The 24,911-nt window shown below is 40.7% G+C and overlaps 1 protein-coding gene across 7 annotated transcripts in view; it reads left to right on the top strand.

Moving 5' to 3' along the window:
* The window catches only part of LOC137347708 (serine/threonine-protein kinase Nek6-like), a 275,855-nt gene that overhangs the window by 202,191 nt on the left and 48,753 nt on the right, over positions 1–24,911 (top strand). For all 7 annotated transcript variants that reach the window (XM_068012512.1, XM_068012510.1, XM_068012513.1 and 4 more), the window contains one exon: positions 10,185–10,279. In XM_068012512.1, coding sequence (XP_067868613.1) covers positions 10,185–10,279 — 95 coding nt within the window. The remainder of the gene's footprint in view (positions 1–10,184; positions 10,280–24,911) is intronic.

The raw sequence follows: 24,911 nt of genomic DNA, 5'->3' as shown, positions 1-24,911 counted from the left end.
ACAATCTACATGATGGGAAATGCTGCTATAATGGTGTACAATTGTAGCTACAAGATCTTAATCTCTTCAATGGGTTCCTTTTCATTTAATTTTAGACATTGTTATATTAACCCTAAAAAACTTTCATAGATTTCACTCCTTCTCCCATAGGCTACTCACAGTTACTATTCTATTTTTCAATTGTTTTTTGCAGCATTTATGTGATCTCTGGTGCAAAAGCGTCTAATGCCCAGTGGTCCAGTGCAGTTCAATGGGTAAAATGTGTTGCTTCTTTGGGAAATATTCTGCTAATTAGTGGATAGATATGCATCCTGTTGCTTGTGGTTAGAGCTCATGTGTCTGTATTCACTCTGCAATAGCGAAAATACAGATAGCTCGGCTCAGTCCGTGCTGGTGTATGTTACAGCTGGTGCCCCGATGGCCCAGTGAGGCTACAGCCTTGACTCTCAACATTGAGACTTCTAAATCAATGGCAAGTGTCGAGTGGTAAAACAAAAGCCTAAATTTTCATCAATGGTTTCCTTTCATATTAATTGGAAGACCTATAGCAGATTTTACAAAACATGTGTGGAGCAAATTAATTTAAAACTCAGATATTTCAACCCATTTAATGAAAAATTCTAAGTTTCTTTTAAAAAACAGTACAACAGTAACAATAATTAAGGTGCTGTAATGTTTGCACTCTGCAGCCGTGGCTGCTCCTATCTGTGCATTTGGAAAAGTAACGGAAATAAATCCTCTCATGTCAGATCAACCTGATTCGCCTCGCAATGTGTGCCTGTGTGGTATCATGACTGCTGTGTACTCGAGGGACGTAAGTCTTTAGGGAAGTAATGGGAATCCACGCTGCTTTCTGGTGCAAGTGACAAAACAACTTTCACGTGCATCCATTTTAGAGCTGCAATAATCTGAGACAAGATTACTTCTTCTAAATAGAATGCATCTAAATCTGAACATTTAAAAATATGAAACGTTGTTCTCCTGCCCTTGGAGCATTTTTATCAGGCGGACACAGATTTTATTCCACAATTTATACATATTAGTCAGAATATGATTTAAAAATATATTCTACTGACTAAATAGAATCTCCACAATAATAGAACAGAACCAGTGACTAACATTTTAACAGTTATATGACAGGGCCCTTGTTATCTATAATCTCCATTTTTTTAGGTAGTAAATGACTCCTTGGGATTTCTGCACCAGGTTCATGATTGCCAATCTAATGCTGCAAAATCTTTTTAAATTAGCCGATGAGAGATAAACACCTAACTGATTACAAATACTTTAGATCTGCGCACATGTAACCTATTATCGAACAAATACAGCCATGTACTTGAAACCCCGAGCAATACAATATGAGATGCCAAGACCTTATTTACGATGAACAGCATAGAAAAGCCCTTCACTGGTTGAGGAGTCTGCTGATGATTTTGACTCCTTAAATTAAAATTCGTTGATTGCTTTGACCTAATGTAACATATCTGACATTTTGCTTGACATTGCTTTGGACAAAGTAATGATTTTTTTCCCTCAAAAATGCATACTCCCCACAGGCTTAACATGTCTGCATACCTTAAACAGAGAAGCTACTTTTGCTGTAAGGAAGAAACCAGTAGAACAGAGTAAAGGGGTGGGGTAGAGTTTCTGAGAAGATTTTTATTCAATTGATTTGATTGGGAATATAATCTATATCTGGTAAAGGGCATTGTGTGTGCATAAACAATAAATACTCATTTTTGTATATGCCTCGTGGAACTAGATTTGTAGGGGTGAAATTGTTTCCTTAGAAACCACCCCCATGTTGTCATTTCATAAAGCTGCTGACCCATGCATTGGGTGAAACCATATGCAAATGGACTTTATCCTCTAATTTTTTTTCTTCTTCTTCTATTTCCTGACATTAAATTGGCATAAAAGAGCATTCGACAGCGCTGCGACCAGTCTGACAGGTGTACTATCGGACTCTGGCAGTACGGCCTATTCAATGTCAGAGAAAGAAGCAATAATTAGAGCAAAGAACAGAATGAACGTCAAACGAATTACCAGGCAGCGTCTCATATTTGTCAGGAAGGATTGCATACATAAGAATTAAGTGACAGTACATGCCGGGGTAATGAAAGAAAAATGAAAGATTTGCCCATACATAGTGCGCAGGATACATGCGTATGTCTAGCTGGAAGCAAAAGCGAGTAACCACGACAAATTATGCTGCTGGAGTTTTGAGAACCGTTATTTTGCAGATAGATAGAGCCTGTAATTTGTTCAATGATCGATTTGCCATAGTGCCTCTTTGGTGTGTGTTTTGAAAAATTTCAGTTCTCTCGATTAAAGAGGACCTGCATTATTTATTTTTTTGTGAAAGAATACTGTTTTAAATTTCAGATTTGACTCCAAATATTAAATGAGTCACTGGTCATAATATGTAAACATGCTTTTGCTTCGGCTGATACTGACAAAAAACAAACTAAATTAAGTTCACATTCTGAAAGCTCTAAAATGTCATATCAACACTAGTATTTTTAAATAAATATGGAATAATGACATTAACATTAGCTTTACTTTGCAATGTAGTTTGAAGATCTTTTTAAATAATTTTCTCCGTGAAGTTGTAAGCTTGTTTGCAAAGAACACGGGCCACCACCACATCCCTCACACCCCCCACTGTCTACCCTATTTGTTCTGTAAATTGGTAGGAAATCACAAAAAAGAACACAGATCAATGTAAACAGCTATCACAATTCAGATCTCGAGATTGTATCCAAAAATGTAAGAAATCTCTGAAAGGAATTATCTTTTAAATGCAATATTCAAGTTAGAACATGATTTGATATTGTACTTTCAAAATCAACTAGTTCTGAGTCATTACACCTTTAGGAAAAAACAGGTCACAGTGGATCTGGTAATTTGTAGGTTTGAATGCACTGCCTTCCAGGTGACATTAAATTCTAACAGTTTCAGTTAGTAATGTCGTGTGGCATTCGTGCCACACTTGCTAATAAAAGTCCATGGGTTACACTGTCCAGGAAACTAGTTTCACACAGTTGAGTCACAATATTACTGATTAACACCAGCCCTTAGGCCTATGAATCAAACAAGATTTGCTTGATTTAAAGGTAAACTCATTCTGAAGCTAGTTAAACATGTTGGAACACAATTAATGGGGAATTTTAACAGTGGGGAACAGGTGGGTGTGGGTGGGGGCTTAAATTCCCAAGAAATGGAAGTGTGAAGGGAAGCTGCCAACTTTTGGCTTTTACTCAGGTGGGACAGAGAGTGAGCAGCCATTCGCTCCCAGGAGGCAGGTTGGTATTTAATTAGGTTAATGAGGCTGGCGCCTCGGACTTAACTGTGGCCGGTTGGGTTTCCTGGTTTTGGGAACAAGGCGGGGACAGCCTCGGGAAGCACTCCTTGTGGGCTAGGAGTGGGAGTGCTGCCTCTTAGTTCCTCGACCTCACAACCAGACCTCCCACCTTACACACACAGCACCCCACCCCCACCCTCTGGTCAAACGCACCTCCGGGATCAGACACTAACCCCCTCGGGATTGGACCCCATTGCACCCCTCAGGATTGGACCCCCTCTCTTACCTTTAAATGTAGCAAATCATGTTTGATTCACAGGCCTAAGGGCTGGTGTTACTCAGTAATATTGGACCCCATTCCACCCCTCAGGATTGGATCCCTCTCTTAGAATGGGACCCCCCCAATTGAAACCCCCCCCCCCCACCTTGGGGTCAGGGATCAGACCTCCGCCAACCCCCCAGGGTCAGGGTTCAGACCCCTCCTCACCTGTCAGGGTCAGGGATCGAACCTCCATGGATCAGCACCACCCCCCCCACTGTCAGGATTCAGACCCACCGGGACCTGTGGAATCTCCTCCAGCATTCCCCACCTGACTGGAATCAGGCTGACTTCCAGTTGGGGAACCTGCCCGTGACATCAAATGCACCCGCTCCAGGCGGGTCAGCGTTACAATTCCTCCCCTCACATTTCACTCACAGGCACACATTCAGGGCTGCCAGTTTAACAAGACAAGAAATTAAAGGGCTTGAAAAATTGGGAGTGAGTGAGAAGTCTAATTTGTTGTAATATAAAATTACATTTAAAAACCAAGAAAATACAAATGATGATGAAAAATAATTAGGATCTTAGCAGTTTTGCTCAGGATGGATGGGATTAAAATTGTATGATTTCATTTGTGATATGAAAAGCTGCTGATGAGATTTTGACTGCAGAAACTGAGCACATGGGAGAAATAAAATTACAGGTTGAGCTGGTTTGGGATCAAAATGGGCATGAATGGGATAACCCAGCCCAGTCATGTGCAGCATAGCTACAGCTCATTCCAAACCATGCTATTTTTTATAATATGTAGAAGATCGTTCTTCACCTGTTATTCCATTGATGAAAGTAGGCAGTCTGTACAAGAAAAGAGACAGTAACAAAGAACAAAAGCTAAGTAACAACAAAGCTTCAGGAACAGCACAGATTTCTGGCATATTCACAAAACAGAACAGTAGGCAAATAGCCAATAGACGGATGCAACAAAGTTCGGATTACTCATGTATCATTTTCAGGATACACAGGGTGATAGGAAAGCCACCGTACACACTAACTTTTCTCTATCCTATTTACGTCACACTCATTTGCAGCCTGTATCACATGCACAGGGAACCTGGTCCTGGATGTAAACCGTAGGATTTGTACTTTCCAGTTTTACATACACTGAAGAGTGGAGTGCTTCACAAATTCTAGTCCTGGTCATTGTTCCCCATACGGTTTCATGGAGGCGCGAGTGGTTTAAACACATGGACTGGCGGACCCCTCTAGAAATTTCAATTAATATCCTCAAGCAACAAACTTATATTTAATGAAAATTATCTTTCAAATACTCTTCTTTGGCCTCCTTATCTCGAGAGACAATGGATAAGCGCCTGGAGGTGGTCAGTGGCTTGTGAAGCAGCGCCTGGAGTGGCTATAAAGGCCAATTCTAGAGTGACAGGCTCTTCCACAGGTGCTGCAGAGAAATTTGTTTGTTGGGGCTGTTACACAGTTGGCTCTCCCCTTGTGCCTCTGTCTTTTTTCCTGCCAACTACTAAGTCTCAAATACTAAACATACATAAAGCCCTCTAGATGACCTAGTGAAAGACTGAAATATGGAAACCTTTATGCATAAGTAACTTGATCTTCAACAGAATTTTTAACTCTATGATTTTCATGGGACAAAAATTAAGATATAAAAAAGTGACCACAAATATATTGAAATGATTTTAATAAGGAAGGGAGCCCCATGCCAGAGGCACCCCCTTATACTTCTATGGTTGCAGGTTTGACTCCTACTCCAAACAACTCAAGAATACTGTCAAACTGACAGCTGTCTGCTGATCATTCCTGAAGATATCTCCAGCGAGGGAAAAACTGAAGGGAATTCTTCTCATTGCACTGAGCCTGTGGGTTGATGCATACTTTTGACAGTCAGTTTCAGTAGCAGAGGCATCAGAGCTGTGGCCCCCTGCTCCTTCATAACATGAAGTTAGTCAGTAGGAGAAGGGGACTGTTATAACCATATAAAAACAAGCACTATTGGTAAAAACATGACTGTGATAGTTCTACAATGTGTTTTATTTGAGACGCTGGGGGTTGTTTTTATTTGTGTCCCAGACTTCTTTCTCACTTTGGCATTTTGTTTTTTGATAATTTTGTGAGTTTTGTTTTTGGAATACGGACAACAATTCTGGAGAATTGAAGATTTTGTGCTCAGATCAGCATGGCCGGGTTGCAATTGGCTCTACAAAATCCGAACAATGCTTCTTAACATTGTCCATATCAAAAATAATGGAGCACTAATTTAACTCCTCACTCCCACCAAACAATTAGGAAAAAGTAATGAATCTAAAGAGCTCATCTTCATCCTAAAAGTTGTATGATAAACATTAAGGGGCTAAATGATGATTTGTACTAATTACATTTGATGGGTAGTTAACAATTTAAACACCCATGAAGGAAATAATGGCAGGAATAAAATGAATATAAATTTGTGTCCTATGCAGAGCCTTCCTACGCTCAAATTAAACAACATAAAACACCCTGAACATTCTTAACGTATTGTTTTTCTGAGCCACACAATATTTTAACACGTGAGTGGCATAGCAGGTTTGATAATTCAGGGGGTCTTCTGCTGTTTGTTTTTATTTTAGTGACAGTCTCCTCACTCCTTTATCGTAGAATTTTATTTGAAATAAAGTGGTTATTTTGGATGTTTCCTAATCTTGAAGGTTGAACAATCTGATGTGGTTTCCAAAGAAAATGTATTTTTTTCTTGTGCAAATGTGACTTGCTAACAAAAGCAGTCTTGTTTAGCCAGCAAAAATTTTAACATGACAAATGTGGTCCGATTAACGAGTCATAACTGTATCTGCCTCCTAAGGCCATAGCAATTTGATTTGTAGGTTTACAGGAATTTTAGAAGCAAATTAAACAGTCAGAAGACATAAAATAATGAAAAAAGCAACCATGTCTATTAGAGGAAAGAGATTTTGCTGGAGCTGGACTGTTTCATAGCGCATATTCTTTTACAATGCCTTTACCGACAGCAGTTTAATTGCTGCAAAGAATATTATACTTGAACAATTTCTTTATTAATAATACTCTCTGAAATGCTAACCTTGTCATATTGACTAATGTGGTGCATTTGTAGGCCCAAGATGATTAAATTGGAAGTCTTGTGCATTTTGCAAGAACAAGCTCATTATCAGAGATCCCCACATTATGTTGGATGGGTCATGAAAGAGATGTGGCTTGTCATTCTTTTATTAGGACACTTATTTCAAAATTAACATTTCTCCATGAAATGTAAAGGCACAACATAGTTAAGGCAACCTTTGCAGTACGGTAGGTGCTCTGTACAATGCTGGGTACAGTAAAACTGTATCTTCAAAGAACTCAAAAGTGGACGTAGGCTGCTTCGCAAACCTACTTTATAAACTTGAACGGCCTAATGCACAAATCTCAAATAAAGCATGGGGCGCACTCATCCACATCATAAACCCTGTCAAACCGCTTTGATCTAAGGCCATTTTCAGGGATTATGCGAGGCGACAATTTCAAATTGAACAAAGCCTTCTCTGGCCAACCAAACAAGTCTGTAAAAACACGAAAGAGAGAAATGCGATTTCAGTCTCGAAGACAGATTTTTATGAATTTCTCATTCAATGAACCAAGAATGTGAAAAAAAAGACCATGTCCAATTTATAAAAGTTCACACAGAAGGCGACAACTGACCAATGGTTTGGTTTTTACTGTTTTCTATTAAAAAAAGTATGAGGTATGGTATCATCCATATTATTTAGACTACTTTTCACTAGTCAATTTGCTGATGCTTAGATTTTATCGGCATAACGACTAATATAGATTACAGGTAATCCATGATATTGTTTGCAAAGTATAAGCTACCTTAGCAATATACCCAATACAATTGTTTTGTTTGGTTATTGTTGTTCAGTTTTTCCAGCAGTCTGGTGTTCATGGCGGGTGATGTTTTTCTCAAAAAGTTTTAATTTAGAAGATTCCTTTTAATGTGATGTGGAAATCCTTTTGGTTCTGAGCTTAACCCACAATATACTAACTATTATTAACCCAAATTAAGCCAGCTATTTAAACTCTTGGCTTTTCTTTGCATTTCGCTTTTTCTCCTGTTTCTTATTTCTGTGGTGTCTCTGTGATCACTGGCTTAGGCCCATTGAGGTTAACATCTCTTTCCTGATAAGAATTCTGGATATAATGAGGTCACTCAGCATTAATCCTTCCTGGAAGAAAAATCTCTGATACCCTATGGTATCATTTGTTCAGAATCCTAACTGGCATCCAATGTTATGGAAACACAGAAGGCTTGTGCAGAGAGCACAGGAACAGAAAGGCTGAAAAAGTATAAATCAGAAAAAAAATGGACTGAAAAGTGATTATTAGAATGGAACGACTGGCTTGGAACTAGTTCTCTTTGAAGAATAATATGTATTTTCTCTTTATTATGCCTGTACTAGACAAACCATCCCATTTAATTGCATATTTTACAATTGCCCATTTTTATATTGAAAATTCGTTCACAATTCACATAAGTAATTATCATTCTTGCTAATTGCATGTGACACCCTTATTATTATAAAATGTGCTTTGCCAAATAATTTTGTGCAGGATGGAATCGCTACAGTAGTCTGAGAGCTGCTTACTTAGCACCCAGTGTGATTTGCCTTTCATACCAAAGATTGTAATCTTCCCCTTTCAGTTCAAAACACAGCTCCCTTTATGCATTCCTATTTCATGTAGGTAATTGTGTCTGTAAAAGAGGAAAACTATCTTCTCCTGCAGTATCATCCAGCACAGTTGAAATGCAGATACAGTATCTCAAACAGCGTCCTTGGAGATACCTTCAACATACATGGCCTAAGCCCCAAGAAGCTTGTTATCCTGCTGGGCCTCCTGGCTGAGAGGGTATATTCATGAATTGAAGAAGCTCAAAAGAACTGCAAATTTCCCTCTGCTGGTGGATATTTTTAGAAATTGACTGCTCGCGGTAGTTAACTCACAGAATTAAAAGAAATACAATCTATGAATTCAGTTTTAGAAACTCAAGCAGATTTTCAACAGTCTGGTTCAGTTTATCAGATACGCAACTAAGTCAAATATACATTAATTTGGTTTAATCCGCAGCAATACTTTACCCACTAATAAATACAAACTATTTGATGTAATATGGTTCACCAATATAGACACTTTGAATGGTTGTTGAGTTCTGACACGCTTGACTGTATTACATGACAGTATTGACCAAGCTTTTTGGACCACATCAGGTGAGAAATGGAAAAAAGACAATAGTCCACTTTTCATTTCTCACCATGAGAAAATACAGCTGAATAAAGTGTCAATTTTACTGGGCTAACACTTTAGACACCCTCCTGCAAAGGGAGAAATTCTCTATGGTTAGCCACGAGCTATCTAAACATCAAATTTGGTAACCCAGGAAAAATGTTTGTAGCCCAAGTCATAAGACTATAACACAATCTAGTCAGGCCTTAGAATTGCACTATGGAATAATGGCATGCAAACATATTTATTTGCTTAACATATTTGTCTGAAATTCCTCTCTTTGCTATTTTAGTGGAGGTATTAATCCTTTGAAAACAAATGGGTTAACAACCTCCATAAAAATGGCAAAGAGAAGAATTTTGAACTAATACATTAAGCAATCATATGCAATTATTCTACAGGGTAATTTAAGGAGCTGTCTCAACCTGGCACAGTTGTGCTGAACTTCCAAGGCTAGCATTAAATATTTTTAGCACTAAGCAAAGCCTATGCTTCTCAGCACAATAACACTACCAGTAAAACAAGACCAGACCGCACAAAAATATGCAGACAATACACCTTATACTTTGGTCATTTTTAACTTTTTATCTACTGGTATTGGTTGAAGATACTAGAGGTTCATCAAAGAATTTCTTACGTAACACTTTCAGATGTTGCTTCATGATGCTTATTAACTATAAATTCCTTGGTTAATTTTCAGTATCTTCTTCCAAAAGCAATACTGTAGGTAAGATTTTCTACTCTTTATTTCTTTAATACCAAGGAGTTTTCTCTAGCTCCATCTACAGGGCTGCAAGCCATTGTCTGCAGTCTGTCTATGGGGGCGGGGGGTGCGGTTTGTGGTGGATTTCTTTCTGTGCTAACTTTATCCCACTTTTCAGTAAAGCCATTGTTAACTATTGTAAGGTACCTCATCAGAAAAGCCTGACAGGGTCATAAAACAACAGCATTTTAGCATGACTTTATGCATGTAGGATCTAAATTTAATCCTTGTTATAATTAAATTTGGTATTTTTTTGTGAAAACCACAGAACATGTATCTAAGGATGTGACGATCAGAGCAAAATTTCCATATAGCTGATAATCTCCAAAATGGAAAGTAATTCATAGCAAGATGAGCTTCTTGTGTTGTCCTGGAACTGCTAATATCCTAAAATGCATTTGTACCATTTAAACATGTACAGTAGAAATATGACAGTTCACAATGGGTTAAGTTAGGCCCCATAGAACATTTATCAGCACTGTTCTGTGCAGTGTTGAATTTATTGCTAATAAAACTGAGTGCCATAATGTTCTGTGATTTTTTTTATTAAATTACAGTTGGAACACCATACTATATGTCCCCAGAGAGAATACATGAAAACGGTTACAACTTCAAATCAGATATCTGGTCACTTGGCTGTTTATTGTATGAGGTAAGCGGTTGTTTTTCTTTCTTTATTTTAAATGTTAGATTATTCATGGATTTCAAAGCAGTAGAACTGACATGTGGTTTAACTCGGGAAATTGCTTGGTGCAGAGTGTTGCTCTTTTCATTCTTCAGTTTTTGGTTCTAATCCAGCCCAGACAGAAGCACTAATGCTCACTTTCTCTCTGATAATTATTGAAAGGTCAGACTAAATGGTCGTATATAATAAATATAAATATATACAAGCTAAGTTTGGAACAAAGTTTCAAACTAGCACCAGCAGAGGGAATTCCAAAGGACAAAACTACCCTCAGATGCGACAATAATTTGGTAAACTCAGAGAGACTGCAGATAAAAAAATGAAAATGAGCATTTCTGAGGTTAGGGTTTTGGGTTGAGGCTTATTGTCATCGTGTCAATTTTTCGGAAAAGTCAGTTTCACCAGAATGATATTAGGACTAAAAGGGTTAAATTATGAGGACAGACTGCACAGACTAGTCTTGTATTCCTTTGAATACAGAAGATTAAGAGATAATCTAATGGAAATATTTAAGTTGATTAAAGGAGTTGACAGGGTAGAATAGAGAGGATCTATTTTCCTCCATTGGGGATTTCCCAAACGAGGGGGTTATAACCTTAAAATTAGAGCTAGGCTATTCAGGGGTGATGTCAGAAAGCACTTCTTCACGCAAAGGGCAGTGGAAATCTGGAACTCTCTTGCCCAAAAAGCTGTTGAGGAACGCCAACTGAAGATTGGTAGATTTATGTTAGGCAAAGGTATTATGGGCTACAGATTTAAGATATGGATCAGCTATGATCTAATTGATTGGCAGAACAGGCTCGAGGGACTGAATGGCCTATTCTTGTTCCTAGACACACAATGACATTTTGTCTCACTGCCGCCTCATTTATGCTAGTAAATGGGGCGGTAGCGGGACAAAAGTAAGGAAGTAAAGACTGCTGACCTACCATTGGGGGGCCACTATTCCACGTTTCGGGCAGACCTTGATTAGATAATCAGCGCGCTACCAAGAACATGTAGGGGCCCCATTAAAATATTCAAACAGGAGTCAACCAGAGTTAGAACGTTCACCACAATTTCTGTGTTAATCATGTTGCCACCATTGCTTAACCAACCTGCCCACAAATCATGGGTGGCACAGATCAGGAAGCATTAGAGAATTACTTAAAGGGATCATTAGTTGCAATATTGGAAAGCTGTAAGCAGGCCTGACATCATATTTTCTTCATACCTTGAGGGTTTTGAGCTTCAAAGCCTTTCTTAAATTCATCTCCTTCCTTTTGGGGGCGCTTACTCAATTGCCCTGATGCTGAATAATATTGCTTCGTTTACCCCCCCAGCTGATTCCAGCCCTCCCCTTTAAGGTATCACCAATGACCGATGTGACAATGTCTGCATTGCTGGATATCCATGACCTGGTGGTGCACCATTGAGATACAAAATATATCCCCAGCCACAAAGACAAACTAGATTTACATAATAATGGAAATAGGTTTTTAAAATCCCTGCCTCTGGTGTTGAGGGTTTCATCTTACAACAACCCCTGCTCTCCTGTGAGGGTTGATGCCCAAGATCAAGCACTGTTGTCCTTTTTTTAATTCATTCATGGGATGTGGGATTTGCTAGCAAGGCCAGAATTTGTTGCTCATCCCTAAATGCCCTTGAGAAGGTGGTAGTTATCCGCCTTCTTGAACCGCTGCAGTCCATGTGGTGTAAGAACACCCACAGTGCTATTAGGAAGGGAGTTCTAGGATTTTTACCTAGCGACAGTGAAGGAATGGTGATATAGCTCCAAGTCAGGCTGATGTGTGGCTTGGAGGGAAACTTGCAGATGGTGGTGTTCCCAGGCGTCTCCTACCCTTGTCCTTCTAGACGGTAGAGGTCGCAGGTTTGGAAGGTTCTGTCAAAGGAGGCTTGGGGCTTTGCTGCAGTGCATCTTGTAGATAGTACACACTGTTATCACTGTACACTGGTGGTGGAGGGAGTGAATGTTTAAGACTTCTTGAGTGTTGTTAGAGCTGCACTCATCCAGGCAAGTGGAGAGTATTCCATCACACTCCTGACTTGTGCCTTGTAGATGGTGGATAGCTTTTGGGGAGTCAGGTGAGTTACTCACCACAGAAGTCCCAGCCTCTGAACTATCCTTGTAGCCACAGTATTTATATGGCTGATTTAGTTAAGTTTCTGGTCAATGGTAACCCCCAGGATGTTGATGGTGGGGGATTCAGCAATGGTAATGCCATTGAACATCAAGGGGAGATGGTTACATTCCCTCCTGTTGGAGATAGTCATTGTCTGGCACTTATGGCGCAAACATTACTTGTCACTGAATGTTGTCCAGGTCTTGCTGCAGGCAGGCACAGTCTGCTTCAGTATCTGAGGAATCACGAATGGTACTGAAAACTTGCAATCATCAGAGAACATCCCCACTTCTGACGTTATGATGGAGGGAAGGTCATTGATGAAGCAAGTGAAGATGGTTGGGTTTAGGACACTATCCTGAGGAATTCCTGCATGTCTTGGATATGAGATGATTGGCCTCCAACAACCACAACCATCTTCCTTTGTGCTAGGTACAACTCCAACTAGTGGAGAGCTTTCCCATTGATTCACATTGACCTCACTTTTGCTAGGGCTCCTTGATGCCACACTCGGCTAAAGCTGCCTTGATGACACCTCTTGAGTTCATACTTGGATCAAGGCTGTAATAAGGTCTGGTGCCGAGTGTCCCTGGCAGAACCCAAACTGAGCATTGTTGAACAGGTTATTGCTGAGTAAGTGCTGCTTGATAGCACAGTCAATGACACCTCCCATCACTTTGGTGATGATTGAGAGTATACTGATGGGGCGGTAATTGGCCGGTTTGGATTTGTCCTGCTTTTTATGAACAGCACATACATGGGCAATGTGCTACATTGTCAGGTAGATGCCAGTGTTGTAGCTGTACTGAACAGCTTGGCTAGGGATGTGACTCGTTCTGGAGCACAAGTCTTCAATATTACAGCCAGGATATTGTCAGGACCCATAGCCTTTGCAGTATCCAGTGCCTTCAGCCATTTCTTGATATAATGTGCAGTGAATCAAATTGGCTGAAGACTGGTTTCTGTGATACTGGGGGACCCCAGATGAAGGTTGAGATGGATCATCCACTCAACACTTCTGACTGAAGATGGTTGTGAGTTCTCCATCCTTGTCTTTTGCACTGATGTGCTGGGCTCCCCCAACATTAAGGATGGGGATGTTTGTGGAGCTTCCTCCTCCCATTAGTTGTTTAATTGCCCACAACCAGTCATGACTGGATGGGGCAGGGCTGCAAAGCTTTGATTTGATCCGTTGGTTGTGGGATCACTTAGTTCTGTCTATTTCATGCTGCTTCCATTGTTTAGCATGCATGTAGTCCTGTGTTGTAGCTTCACCAGGTTGCCTCCTTATTTTTAGGTGTGCCTGATGCTGCTCCTGGCATGCTTTCCTAAACTCCTCATTGAACCAGTGTTGATCCTCTGGCTTGATGGTAATGGTAGAGTGAAGTATATGCCTGCATGTTTTAGTCCCACGAAGGAGACAGTGCTGGCCTTATGAGAATGGGCATTGCTGAGAGCCTTTCTCCCTCTCCTCTTCCTCCCTTTTCTAGCAGCCTGTCCTGCTCTGCATGGCCTCTGCTTATTTTCTCAGTCATGCTCAATGCCAAGAGGAAGCCCTGCTAGGGCACCTATATCTGAAAGCAACTGGTTTGTTCCCAAGCTTTTAGTTCATTAAAAATGTACTTCAGCACTTGCCTAATCACTTCAGGTAGACTACTGCAACTTTAAACGTATGGAAAAGCACCCAAAACGGGATGTGAGTGCGTGCTTTGCGAACAGCATTTTGGTAGTGCAATAGGCCTCATAGCACCCAAAAATGGATACTAGAGAGCCCAATTTCGCCCCATTATGTTTTGTCAAGTGATTTTTTTTGCGAATGGCAAAATGCTTTCCCTCTCACCTGGTGGAACCCCGGCACATCTTTGGAATGGAAGAAACTCTACCTGCCACAAGGATGTGCCACTGACCCCAAATAATTTTCTATGGTCAAGTTGTTTTGTACAATTGAGGTGGGCATCTTAAACTCTGGTAGGGAGCCCACTGCGGGGGAGCTGAGATTGGCTGTGGCATGCCTCCAACATCTTGCACAGTTGCTATGGTCGGTGTCCTCTCGTTCAGCTAAACAGGGTTAGAGAACTTCTGGCCAGATATTTTAAAAATTATGGGTTTGGGGAATTAATTCCAAATTTAAATCTCTTCCATCACCTATAGCAATGCTTGTTGCCAAGAATAGGTTGATGTCTCTTGTACCCTGCATTGTTAAAGTAGCTCATTATAATATGCTCAACCATATTTGGGCCCATGTATTACATGCTCAATGTGCATTCTGACAGAAAATACCAGAAGTGTCCAGGATAAGCAGGGCACTGGCCTAACTCAAGTAGAAAATCTGGCCCAAGGAGTCTAATTGGACAAAACAGAAGGAACAAAGAGCTGCACATCACTTATATTATCCAGATTCTTATACAGAAAGCTTAAACTGTGGGACACAATGCTAACTGCACATAACTCTTTAGTAAAGAGGTAGAATTGCCAAACACTGACATAAGAGCCATTCTCAACTAATGAAGTCAAATCTCTTCGCTTGCACTAGATGCCCCTGTATCCTTAGAACAAACTTATTGCCCCAGTCCTCTCCAGCACTATCTCTTCAATACATTTCTCAATGAAAGAAAAAGCTGTTAAAGGTTTTGCACAAAAATTAACCTAAGTATTACATTTTTAAAATAAAACTGGACAACATTTAAAGTTGCATTTTGGCATCCCTATTACGACCAGGTGAGAAAGGTGTCTAGGGGTCCCTCTCAGCCTTCACCTGGTCTTACTGTAACAGGGTTTTATTTTTAAACACACCGTTCCAGAAAAATAGGCAAAAAGGAAAAGGAGGTGGGGTAGCTCTGTTAATAGAGGAAGGTATCAGTGCGGTGGTGAGTAGTGATATAGGTGCAATAGATCGTGATGTGGAATCAGTTTGGGTAGAAATAAGGAATAGCAAGGGAAAGAAGTCACGGGTGGGAGTTGTCTGCAGGCCCCCGAAGAGTTGCCTCACTGTAGGATAAAGTATAAATCAGGAAATAATGGAGGCATGTAAGAAGGGCGCTACAATTGTCATGGGTGATTTTAATCAGCATGTTGACTGGACAAATCAGATTGGCAGAGGTAACATGGAAGACGAATTTGTAGAGTGCATCAGGGATTGTTACTTAGAGAAATACGTTGTAGAGCCTACCTGGGAACAGGCTATTTTACATCTAGTAATGTGTAATGAGGTAGGATTAATAAGACATATTGTAGTTAAGGATCCTCTAAGTGGTAGCGATCACAACATGGTAGAATTTCAAATTTAGTTTGAGGGCGAGCAACTTGGGTCTCAAACCAGTGTCCTCAACTTAAATAAGGGCAATTACGGAGGTCTGAAGAAAGAGTTGTCTCAAGTGGGCTGGGAAAATAGATTAATGGAAGGTCAGTGGATGAGCGGTGGCAGACATTTAAGCAGATATTTCATAACTCTTTGCAAAAATTTATCTCGGTCAAAAAGAAGGGCTTGATGAGAAGGATGAACCACCCGTGGTTAACAAAGGTGGTCAAGGAGAGTATCCAATCAAAAACTAAAACTAAGGCATACAAAGTGGCGAAAACTAGTGGTAGGCCAGAGGACTGGGAATTCTGTAGGAACCACCAGCTGATGACTAAAAAGCTAATAAAGAGGGAGAAAATTGATTATGAAAGTAAAAATTGGCATGAAATATAAAAACAAACAGCAAGAGCTTCTATGGGTACATAAAAAGAAAGAGAGTAGCTAAAGTGAGCATGGGACCCTTAGAGGATGCGAGTGGAGAATTTTTAACTCACAGAACACAGAGAGTCAGGATTAATGGGTCTTTTTCGGGTTGGAAAGACATAACTAATGAAGTGCCACAAGGATCAATCCTAGGGCCTCAATTATTTACTATCTATATTAATGACTTGGAGGAGGGGGCAGAGTGTAATATATCCAAATTTGCTGATGATACGAAAATAGGTGGGAGGGCATGTTGAGGTGAGAACATAAGGAATCTGCAAGGATATACATAGGTTGAGTGAGTGGGCAAAAACCTAACAGATTGAGTTTAATGTAGGAAAGTGTGAGGTCATGCACTTTGGTAGGAAGAATCAAAAGGCAGACTATTATTTAAATGGAGAAAGACTCCAAAAAAGCGCAGGACAGAGGGATCTGGGTGTTCTTGTGCATGAAACACAAAAAGTTAGCATGCAGGTTCAGCAAGTAATTAAGAAGGCAAATGGAATTTTGGCCTTTATTGCTAGGGGGTTGGGGTTTAAAAATAGGGAAGTCTTGTTACAACTGTTCAGGGTGTTGGTGAGGCCGCACCTGGAGTACTGTGTACAGTTTTGGTCCCCATATTTAAGAAAGGATATACTGGCAGTTCAAAAGAGATTCACTAGGCTGGTTCCTGGGATGAAGCAGTTGACTTATCAAGAATGGCTAAACAGGTTAGGCCTTTATTCATTAGAGTTTAGAAGAATGAGGGGTGATCTTATTGAAATATACAAGATTCTGAGGGGGCTTGAAAGGGTAGATGTTGAGAAGATGTTTCCACTAGTGGGAGAATCTCGAACTAGGGGACATAGTTACAGAATAAGGGGACACTCATTTAAAACTGAGATGCGAAGGAATTTCTTCTCTCAGACGGTAGTGAATGTCTGGAATTCTGTACCCCAGAGAGTTGTGGAGGCTAGATCACTGAAAGTATTTAAAGAGCAGGTAGATAGATTTTTGAAATAACAGGGAGCTGAAGGCTATGAGGAGCTGGCACGAAAGAGGAGTTGAGGTCTGGGGGCAAAGCAGCCATGATTTTATTGAATGGCGGGGCAGGCTTGTGGGCCCAAATGGCCTATTCCTGCTTTTATTTCTTATGTGTTTTGAGCTCCCCCTTGGTGAATTCTTGTTTACTGCTTTCCAATTATCAGGCAAAGAAATTAGCACAGATAGGCTTTCTTGCATTTAAAGAAGAAAGGTGAAATTTTATTAAGTTTAAACTTAAACTCTAATTCAGTTGATGCCTATGGATAGACAACACGCCTACGCTAGCATGCATATGCGATACGCACATGCAAATAGAGACAGAAAAGAGCAGAAGAAAGATAAAGTGGAAAGGTTTGAGGCAATATCTGAAGAGTTTGTTACGGTTCTTCGAGCTCACTGTAGACTCCTTTTGTAGGTTGATCTTGCTTTTCATTGGGGCCCAGTATTCCTCTTAAACCTTGTTCACTGTAGGAGACTTTTCTCTCTTGGGGGTCATGTGTCTTCAGTGGGTTTCGCTTCCGTGAGAAAGAAATGGGAGCAGACAGGAGAAGAGGAGGTCTGCTTCAGTCTAAGAGCCAAGAGCTTTCTGAATTCCAATTCTCTGTGGCAAGTTCAAAAAAACCTGCAACAGCCAGTTAGTCATGTGACCAGCTCACCTAACAAGTCCTGGCCCTTGTGGATTGTCTTGTTCTAGCAGACCTTGGAACGTCTCCTCTACACACAATCCCTGGTGATCAAAGGTCCATGGTGGGTTAAATTGGAGCAGGGAATAGCCCCTTTGTCCTTTCAAGTACTGTCTGTCAATATGCAAAAATGTCTTTCCAGCCAGTCAGGCAGCCCTTGTAATCAGCCTTCTTTTCTTCCCAGCAACAATTTGAAATTTAATGTCCATGTGGCGAAATTAATGTGCCCCATTCTTGGCAGGTGGGGGCCTGCATGACAATCCCCTATTATATTATTCTGTCAAATCATCTAAGACATGATCAGCGGCATGATATGTAAGAGTGTAACATGTAAATATGAAGAAAATGAGAGACCTATAGATTCAGTCGATTCTATCACTGTGTATTGGAAGGACACCACCGAGACTTCTCATCTGTGTACAAAGTATGTTGCTTTATGTTGCTACAAGGCTGTACAACACATATACTTCAAGAAGGCTATACACAAGCTTACAGTTAACAAAAAATAGATTTTCAATCAAGCCTTTCCTCAAATTGAATCCTCATATACTGAAACTAAATGCTTGTTTAACATATTTAATGGACTGCTGTTAGTGATTTAGTGGGACATCGTGTCCAGCTCAAGTGGAGCTGATTTATGTGCTGGTGGTGAGTATAGGTTGCCTGGTTTATAGTTAGAGAGAGAAATATTGGTGCTGGGAGCTGAATGAAAATCAATGTAAATCCTGCCTGTGGGACTGGAGCCGACGTGGGAATAGTCCATCACAGTCTGGAAATAACAACCCCTCCTCAACTTAGATTGGAGCACAGAAAAATCTGGAAATTGATTCCTCTGTGCTGCTGTGCATTTTTTTTATAATTCAGTAACCAATACAGAGCTCTCTGAAAATGGATTACCATTTCCATCAGTGCAGACAAAATAAGATATATAGAGATACCCACAGATTTAGATTAATACCAAAATGCACTTAGATAGACAGGAACAGTTAAAAAGATAGGTTAAGATAAATACTTATGTTCAGTTCAGAGATCCATGTGATTCTGACAGCACTAACCGCGAAGTTAAATAGTTTGGCTTAATGCTAGGATTACTGCTTTGCAGTTAGGGCCATTTAATGTTTCTCGATGAAGACCCTCAACTGGTTTTATATACAACTATATGTAGACACACAGACTAGGTATTACCATTTTTGACTTGATTGTCTAATGTTTGGATTTTTATGGAAACCAAAAGTTATCCAAAACTTATTACTTCAGATAGGAACATAGGAACAGGATTAGGCCTTTTAGCTATCAAGCCTGTGCCATCATTCAATGAGGTCATGGCTACCTATGACCTAACTCCATATACCAGCCTTTGCCCCACATCTTTTTATACCTTTGGTTAACAAAAATCTATCAACCTCATGTTTAAAATTGACAATTGATCTCACATCAACTGTTATTTGCAGAAGAGACTTCCACATCTACCACCCTTTGCATGTAGAATATAGAAAGGCCTCGCTCCAATTTTTAGGCTATGTCTCCTAGTCCTAGACTCACCAATCAGAAGAAATAGTTTCTCTCCATCTAGCCTATCAGTTCCCCTTAATAGCTTGAAAACTTTGATCAGATCACCCACTAACCTAAATTTCAGGGAATACAACCTTAGTTTGTGTAATCTCTCCTTGTAATTTATTCCTTGGAATCCAGGTATTATTCTGATAAAGCTACACTGCACTGCCTCCAAGGCCAATATATCCGAAGGTGTGGTGCCCAGAACTGCTCACAATGCTCCAGGGCTTTGTATAGTTGGAGCATAATTTCTACTCCCTTGTATTCTAATCCTCTAGATATAAATCCAGCATTCCATTAGCCTTTTTTTCATTATTTTCTGTACCTATCCAAGACATTTTAATGATCTATGTACATGGATCCCCAAGCCCCTTTGGATCTCCACTGTTTCTAGCATTTCACCATTTAGAAACTACTCTGTTCTATCCTTTTTAGGTTCACAGTGTATGACCTTACACTTGCCTACACTGAAATGCATTTGCCATCGTTTTGCCCATTCACTTAATTTATTAACATCTTTGTAATTTTATGCTTCCATCTACATCGCTTACAATGCCACCTACTTTTGTGTCATTGGATGTGTGGCTATCTCATCATCTAAGTCATTAATAAATATGGTGAATACTTGAGGCCCCAATACAGCTCCCTATGGGTAACCACTAGCCACATCCTGCCAATTAGAGTGCATGCTCATTATCCCTACTTTCTGTCTCCCCTGCTCAGCCAATTACCTAAGCAGGTCGATAATTTGCCTTCAATTCCATGAGCTTCAACTTTAGTTAATAGTCTGTTATCAGGGACTTTAACGAATGCCTTATGGAAGTCCATATAAACAACATCCCCCCCCTCCCACCAACACTCCCCTATCCACTACTTTAGTCACTCTTCAAAAAATTCAGTCAGGTTCATCAGGCATGACCTACCCTTAACAAGTACATGCTGGTTCTCTCTGATCCGCTGACGGCTTTTAAGGTGTTCAGTCACTCTAATTATAAACTCTGATCACTGCATAACTCATTGCTGAGAAATATTAAGCTTGTATCATGATTTCTATACAATGGGAGTAAATACGAATTATATATTGGAAATCCATACTTGGGTGCAGGATGTATTTGTTGAAACTATGTTGTATTACAGCATTGTACATTGAAACTGGGCAATCTAAGTTCCATTAAAACTTCAACTTTTCAAGTCTGTTACAACTTCTAATTATGTTTAAATGGAGAAAACTTTAACATAAAGTAATTGCATCTCAAAATGGCATATCAAATCCAAATGTACTGGTAACATTGAATGATATCCAATTACAATAATTAGGAATTCTTGGCACTTTTGTTTTGTTTATGTTTCTTCTCACATTTCATTTGGCTTATTCTTCCATTTCACATACTCAACTCTAAGCCAACAGGTAAGTATCCTGTACCTCGTGTCCAATCATGCTGCAGTGTGATCGCTTGTAATTCATACATGTGAACAATGTGAGTCCACTCATTGCTCCATTGGGTTGTCCCCCAGATGCCTCCAGTTGAGATCAAGAATTCACCCTGTGATGAATCTGCAGCCTGAACACTCAATGGGACAGTGTATCAGCCCACTGCACTGCAGCTCCAGCTGTCAACAGTTAGAAACAACCTTATCTTACATTAGATGTTTGACATTTCATGCAAATTAAATACCATGGTGGATTAGTTTCCATCATAGCAACAGTCACATTAGGAATTAGTGTTCAGTAATGAACTGGACATAAGCAACAAAGATAAATGAGTTCCAGCAACTTATTTTGTAGTCAATTATTCAAAAAAACCCTGCATAGCACATCACATCTTTGAATTAATAATCAGACCTGGATAAGTTTAATCTTTGTCAGAGCTTCTGGTTTTACGGAAAGCTAAAACAAATCATGGAAAACTATAGTATTTGAATCCTGTAAATCACATTAATAATCAGGCTTTACATGAAACATGATTGTCACTTTTAAGGCTGACTTATCCAGTCCACCTACCTCGTAATACATAGATAAGCACTGAGTATCTTATCTGTACAGAGGTTCTTACATTAAAGGTAGCACAGCTGAATAAAAATAAATCCTCACCCAGAGCTCATGAGCTGCATTACAGTTTGGAACATTTTTGATTAACCTCATCTTGTTTTGGTGACATATTTATGTTGGAAATGATCTAATTCATGTGGATTTTTACTGGACTTGCCACTTGCTGGGCTTGTTTATAAAACCTTTCGGGGTTCAGTAAGCTGCTGGTCAGACTAAACATCTCAAATCTATGTTGTAGTCATGTTTGCAATGTAAATTACTTACATTTCTATGTGATGTTTTGCGCTTTTTATACCATGGATCATTTTCAATAAGCTTATTGGGTGCATCCAAACTGAATTGAAAGTACCATGCACACAAGTCATTCAGTAGTCACGGCTCACATTGACAGGGCTTGAAATTCACAATAAATCAACAAATCTAAGATCTAAGCTCAAAGTCCAGATTATTGACACTGACATTTTGGCTTCTAAATAACAATAATGTTTAAATCATTTGGAATTCAACACTACAATGCAAACAGATAATTGTGTTGGATTAATATCTGAAAGGCTATAATAGCAATGTTTCCCCAAACGTTTACAATATTTAAACTTTCCGGAAGCAGAACATGGTAGAGAAGGTCCTGGATTCATAGGCACAGAAATTCATCTTGTATGTAGGGCACAGCAGGCGGTAACATCCAGAACATCGCCTGACTTCGCCTTTGTCTCAGCTTATCTGCTACTGAAACCCTCATTCATGCCATCATTACCTCTAAACTTGCCTATTCCAATGCACTCCTGGCTGGTCTCCCACATTCTACTCTCCTTAAACTTGAGGTCATCCAAAACTCTGTTGCCCGTATCTTAACTTGTACCAAGTCCTGTTCCCCTATCACCCCTGTGCTCGCTGACCTACATTGGCTCCTGGTCAAGCAACAGCTTGATTTTAAAATTCTCATCCTTGTTTTCAAATCCCTCCATGGCCTCGCCCCTCCCGACCTCTGTAATCTCCTCCAGCCCCATAATCCTCTAATTCTGGCCTCTTGTGCATCCCTGTTTTAATTGCTGCACTATTGCTGGCCATGCATTCAGTTGCCTTGGCCCCAATCTCTGGAATGCCATCCCTGCACAACTCCACCTCACTTTCTTCCTATAATACACTCCTTAACCCACATGTTTGTCCTTTGTCCACAAAAAGCAGGAGAAATCCAACCCGGTCAATTACCACCCTAGCAGTCTATCCTCGATGACCAGCAGAGTGATGGAAGGGGTCGTTGGCAGTGCTGTCAAGGGGCATTTGCTCAGAAATAATCTGCTCACTGGTACTCAGTTTGGGTTCCTGCCAAGGCCACTCAGCTCCTGACCTCATTACAGCCTTTGTCCAAACATGGAAAGGCTATGGGCCCTGACAACATTCCGGCAATAGTACTGAAGACCTGTGCTCCAGAACTTGCCGCGCCCCTAGCCAAGCTGTTCCAGTACAGCTACAACACTGGCATCTACCCGGCAATGTGGAAAATTGCCCAGGTATGTCCTGTGCACAAAAAGCAAGACAAGTCCAACCCGGCCAATTACAGCCCGATCAGTCTACCCGCTATCATCAGTAAAGTGATGGAAAGTGTCATCGACAGTGCCATCAAGCAGCACTTACTTAGCACTAACCTGCTTACTCATGCTCGGTTTCAGTTCTACCAGTGCTACTCAGCTCCTGACCTCATTACAGCTTTGGTTCAAACATGGACAAAAGAGCTGAGGTGAGAGTAACTGCCCTTGACATCAAGGCAGCATTTGACCGAGTATGGCATCAAGGAGCCCTAGCAAAACTGGAGTCAATGGGAATCAGGGGGAAAATTCTACGCTAGTTGGAGTCGTACCTAGCGTAAAGGAAGATGGCTGTGGTTATTGGAGGTCAATCATCTGAGCTCCAGGCCCAACCATCTTCAGCTGCTTCATCAATGACCTTCCTTCAATCATAAGGTCAGAACTGGGGATGTTTGCTGATGATTGCACCATGTTCAGCACCATTCGTGACTCCTCAGATACCGAAGCAGTCCATGTAGAAATGCAGCAAGACCTGGACAATATCCAGGCATGGGCTGATAAGTGGCAAGTAACATTTATGCCACACAAGTGCCAGGCAATGACCAAACAAGCGAGAATCTAACCATTTCCCTTGATATTCAACGGCATTACAATCACTGAGTCCCCCACTATCAACATCCTGGGGGTTACCATTGACCAGAAATTGAACTGGAGTAGCCATATAAATACTGTGGCTACAAGAGCAGGTCAGAGGCTAGGAATCCTGCAGTGAGTAACTCACCTCCTGACTCCCCAAAGCCTGTCCACAAGGCAGAAGTCAGGAGTGTGATGGAATGCTCTCTGCTTGCCTGGATGGGTGCAGCTCCAACAACACTCAAGAAGTTCAACACCATCCAGGTCAAAGCAGCCCGCTTGATTGGCACCCCATCCATAAACATTCACTTCCTCCACCACTGACGCAGAGTGGCAGCAGTATGTACCATCTTCAAGATGCACTGCAGCAACTCACCGAGGCTCCTTCCAAACCCATGACCTCTACCATCTAGAAAGACAAGGGCAGCAGATGCATGGGAACACCACCACCTGCAAGTTTCTGTCCAAGTCACACACCATTCTCATTTGGAACTATTTCACCATTCCTTCACTATCGCTGGGTCAAGATCCTGGAACTCCCTTCCTAACAGCACTGTTGGTGTACCTACCCCACATGGTCTGTAGCGGTTCAAGAAGGCAGCTCACCACCACCTTCTCAAGGGCAATTAGGGATGGGCAATAAATGCTGGCCTGGCCAGTGACACCCACATCCCATGAACGAATAAAAAAAGAGCATTTGGTCATCTGACCTAATACCGCCTTTTGTGGCTCTGTGTCATACTTTGCTTTATAATGCTCTTGTAAAGCGCCTTGGGACATTTTATTACTTTCAAGACGCTATATGAATTTAAGTTATTGATGTTGTTGTATCAGGTCTGTCCCCTGTTCTACACTCTACCCAGTATTCAGATCCAGAGCAGTCAATGGAACGGAATATCAGATGGGGAGTACAACAGACGGCTGATCGGTTCCAATATCGCCCGTTTTGTGTTACCGCCCAAGTCACATTTCTAACCCATAGAATCTGGGTTTCAGCTGTGACTCTCCACATGGAAGTTTAGGATCTGATTGCTGGAGGTCTCTCCAGCTGCAGGTTGGATGCTTCCTCACAGTGTGGTGGAAAGGTCGATAGCAGTTCATCCGGGCCCATCTTTAGCAGTTCGGTCTGGCGTGCCTTTTGTAGGGGTTTGGCAGCAGAACTGCTATCTTCGCCTTTCCCGAGAGGGATACCTGGCACAGGGAGACCTTTAAAGGGAGTCCACGAAATAAAAAAACACTGAAGCAAATGAAAGAACACTTTGTAATCTTCTAATTTCTTTCAAAGA

The sequence above is a fragment of the Heterodontus francisci genome, chromosome 32 (genome assembly GCF_036365525.1).
Source record: "Heterodontus francisci isolate sHetFra1 chromosome 32, sHetFra1.hap1, whole genome shotgun sequence".
Classification (NCBI taxonomy): Eukaryota; Metazoa; Chordata; class Chondrichthyes; order Heterodontiformes; family Heterodontidae; genus Heterodontus; species Heterodontus francisci.
The sequence above is the reverse complement of the archived record's forward strand: the minus strand, read 5'-3'. Positions and strand labels throughout refer to the sequence as shown.